The sequence below is a fragment of the Gavialis gangeticus genome, unplaced genomic scaffold (genome assembly GCF_001723915.1).
Source record: "Gavialis gangeticus isolate Ggan-Ray unplaced genomic scaffold, GavGan_comp1, whole genome shotgun sequence".
NCBI lineage: Eukaryota > Metazoa > Chordata > Crocodylia > Gavialidae > Gavialis > Gavialis gangeticus.
This window is the reverse complement of record NW_017729032.1, coordinates 160,518,827-160,522,493: the sequence shown is the minus strand read 5'-3', so window position 1 is coordinate 160,522,493 and position 3,667 is coordinate 160,518,827. Positions and strand designations below refer to the sequence as shown.

At 44.8% G+C, this 3,667-nt stretch overlaps 1 protein-coding gene across 1 annotated transcript in view; it reads left to right on the top strand.

Moving 5' to 3' along the window:
• Positions 1 to 1,579: 1,579 nt before the first annotated feature.
• The window catches only part of SLC25A6 (solute carrier family 25 member 6), a 9,306-nt gene continuing 7,218 nt past the window's right edge, over positions 1,580 to 3,667 (top strand). The window contains exons 1-2 of the mRNA XM_019524209.1: positions 1,580 to 1,633; positions 1,779 to 2,054. Of these exons, the coding sequence (XP_019379754.1) occupies positions 1,866 to 2,054 (189 nt within the window). The 5' untranslated portion in view covers positions 1,580 to 1,633; positions 1,779 to 1,865. The remainder of the gene's footprint in view (positions 1,634 to 1,778; positions 2,055 to 3,667) is intronic.

Below are 3,667 nucleotides of genomic sequence, written 5' to 3'. Positions count from 1 at the left end.
TCACGCAAGCGCGGGGCCTGCCGGGAGCGCCGCTCGCGCCGGCGGGGACGATGGGCGCTAGGCCCGGCACGAGGGTCACGTGGGTGGCCGCGCGTGGCGGTTGGGAGCCGGTTCCGCTCTGACGTGTTGCCTGATGGAGGAGGTTCTATTTCCCCCCTCCCCTTCCGTCCGGCAGAAGGGGAGGTGGCCGCCATATTTCCGGCCGTCACGTGACCACCGAGGCTGCCACTCGGCTCTTACGTCACGGGGTCTGCAGTCGGCAGACCCTCCCTCTCTCGGCTGCTATGGAGACGCCCCACTTCCGCAGCTCTTTGACAGAGCATCTGGCGCGCTCCCCCTCCCTACCTCGCTGATTGGTTGCCGTTTCTGGACGTTATAAAGGCCGCAGCGGCAGCGAAGCAGGCATGCTTCTACAGCCCAGCCCTGCCTGGGCATGGATGGGGAGAGGGGGGATTGCAGGCCCTGCGGAGAGCAACTGCCTTGCTTGGGAAGCAGAGGGAGGGCTGTGGAGACGCGGGAGACGCCCTCGCAGCTGTCTCTTGCTTCCTCTTTTTTTCCATTTGGCGGGGGAGATCCAGCTGCTCTGTGTTGCAAGGGGGCTGCTCCAGGGGTGGAGTCCCAGCTCCCTGTCTTGCTTCTGATTTCTTGTGACCTTGTGGGGGAAAATGGCAGTTTCTCTTCGCTTCTGCCCTTCTTGCCTCAGATGGGGATAAAAGCCATTGAGGAGCCCCCAGGGCATTGGCAAGATAAACTAGGTCAAGGTGGAGGGGAGAGAGGAAGTTAGTCCCCTGTTAGTCTGAAGTCAGGCAGAAGATGGAGGAGTTCACATACTGATTGCTGTGAGGTGAATGTTGGGGGTCAAGTGTCTCGTGCATTAAAGCAGGGGTTCTTAACCTCTTTTGTATGGGAACCTATTTGTAAATATAGATGGACAGTCTCCCTTACTCCTGACCTGTTGCCACTCAGCCCCAGCCCCCATGTGGGGGGGGGTCCAGGGGGGCCCAAGCAGCCCCAAACTTCCCTTGCAGGCTGGAACTAGGTCAGCCTGAAAGAGAGAAGCTATGTTTTCCCATGTTTTTCTCCTTTAAGGGAGAATCCCTCTTTAAAGTTTGTTTGTGACCTTGGATATTCTTCTGGGTCATGATCCCCAGGTTAAGAAACACTGCATTAAAGGTTTCCAGTATTTGAACTAACCCACCTCAGCTTCCTTCTAAAGAACTTTAAACTTTGAAATGTCTTCACCCCTAGATTCTGGGGTTTTGGGCTTGATTGCAGCATTGTACTAGTTTTAGCGTCTGCTTTGGTAAGTCCTGATTTTTGTTTTTCCTGTGTTTTAGTAGGGGAAAAATAAATCTGAACTCTTTTAATTAATTTTTTGAGAGAGGACCCCAGCTGCTATCATTGGACTACTTAAATATCCTTTTTTGGTGAGGCAAATCGAAGCATTAATATTTGTATGGTGGTCCCCTAATGCAAATACTTACCTTTATAAAATTAGACTATCAGTAGCTTCATTTTATATATTTACTTTACTTTGTGTAACAATCTGACTTTGCCTATTTTACCCTTTCAGAAGTGATTTGTAAAAGTAGTTTGTGGTGGTCAATGGAGGCGTGCTTTGAGAAATAATTGGGTAAGGCCACTCAAACTTGGGAATCCTCATTTCTTTGGTATTGCAGTATGAATATGGAACCTGGTCTGAACTTACAGTATTTTCTGCATGCCAGCTTTCCTTATGGTCAAAACAATAACACTTTTTTTTTTTTCTTTTTTGGCAGGTACAACATGCAAGTAAACAAATTGCTGTTGATAAACAGTACAAAGGCATCATTGATTGCGTAGTGCGTATCCCAAAAGAGCAAGGAATGCTGTCCTTCTGGCGTGGAAATTTTGCAAATGTCATCAGATATTTCCCCACTCAGGCCCTCAACTTTGCCTTCAAGGATAAGTATAAGCAGGTGTTCCTAGGTGGAGTAGACAAGCACACTCAGTTCTGGAGGTATTTTGCTGGTAATCTGGCCTCCGGTGGTGCAGCTGGTGCCACTTCTCTCTGCTTTGTCTACCCATTGGATTTTGCAAGAACCCGTTTAGCTGCTGATGTTGGAAAAGCTGGTGCCGACAGAGAATTTGCTGGCCTTGGAGACTGTCTAGTCAAAATCACCAAGTCTGATGGTCTGCGTGGCTTATATCAAGGGTTCAATGTCTCAGTACAGGGTATCATCATCTATAGAGCGGCTTACTTTGGGATCTATGATACAGCAAAAGGTAAATTTATAAAGGAACTGTAGGTTATATTATCAGTCTTAATGATGACATTCCCTGACTTTGAGTGCCTGCTCACAGTTTTAATATAATGAGCTAAGTGGCTGTTTGAAATACTTCTGCTGCTATTTGTCTGAACTGCTGAAACCAATATTTTTCTGATAGACCTGCTAAAAGCTTCAGAGAAGTATTGAAGTAGTAATGAATAATGCTGACTTTGCATCCTGCATTTTCACAAGGGTCTAGCAACTTTATGGTGTTAGGGTTTGCAAAATTTAAGAGCTGCTTCTAGCAGAAGCAAAACATTCCCTTCCCCCACTTCTAAATGGGTTTAAACAATTTTAGGGAACTTGATTCAATTGACCCTAGTAATTAACATGTTATAGTTAGTTACATTCACATCATAAAGTCTCCTGTTGACCTAATTTGGTAGTTAAATAGCTGCATTTGAAGAATGGAATATTCTCCTTCATCAACTTGCAAATAGTTTCAAAGATATTAGAATTGAGGCATTTTCAAATCTGGGACAATTGACTTTTGAGGAGACATTTCTGATGGATAATTTTATCTCTGGACTTTGTGCCTTTAATCTGAACTACTGACACAGAATATTCTTCACTGTTGTAAAGCAATCTGAGTGCAGTTCTGTTGTTGCACTTTATGCATGTCTAACATTTTCACAGATGAGTTGCTTTACCTCTTTGTTTTGATTCTAGTTGATGAAGATGCCATTACTGTTGCTGTTCTTAGGAAAGCACCTGTTTAATGTTTTATGAGTGGGTGTAAGACAAGAATTTATATTGTGGCATCTTAATTGCAGGAATGCTCCCGGATCCCAGGAACACTCACATTGTGATAAGCTGGATGATTGCACAAACGGTGACTGCCGTGGCTGGTGTTGTCTCCTATCCTTTCGATACGGTGCGACGTCGAATGATGATGCAGTCGGGGCGTAAAGGAGGTAAACTTCAGTTTTCCCCTGTAATCTGAAATTATTTTGCTGTCTGCTATATAAATCTAATATATTACCAAAATGACATTTGGCTATTGTGTTTTTACTTGGCTTCACATCTGCTAAAAATATCAATAGCCAAGACAGCTGAACTCAAAAGGGGAGGATTCTTTAGTCTGTAAAGGGAGTGGGGTCACGATGGATTTAAGTATCTCAAAAGAGCAGGTGGGAAATCAGACTGTTTTTAGGGGGGCTTTTGCATGTCTTTTGCATTTACATCAATGTGTTCTGCTTAAACAGAAAACAACTTTATGGTGCATGAAACCAAGTATAAGGGTTGTTCCAGCCCCAAGTTATGTAAATTGCAAACAAATAAAATACTTTGTTTTTCTACAGCTGACATCATGTACAAAGGAACAATTGATTGTTGGAAGAAGATTGCACGGGACGAGG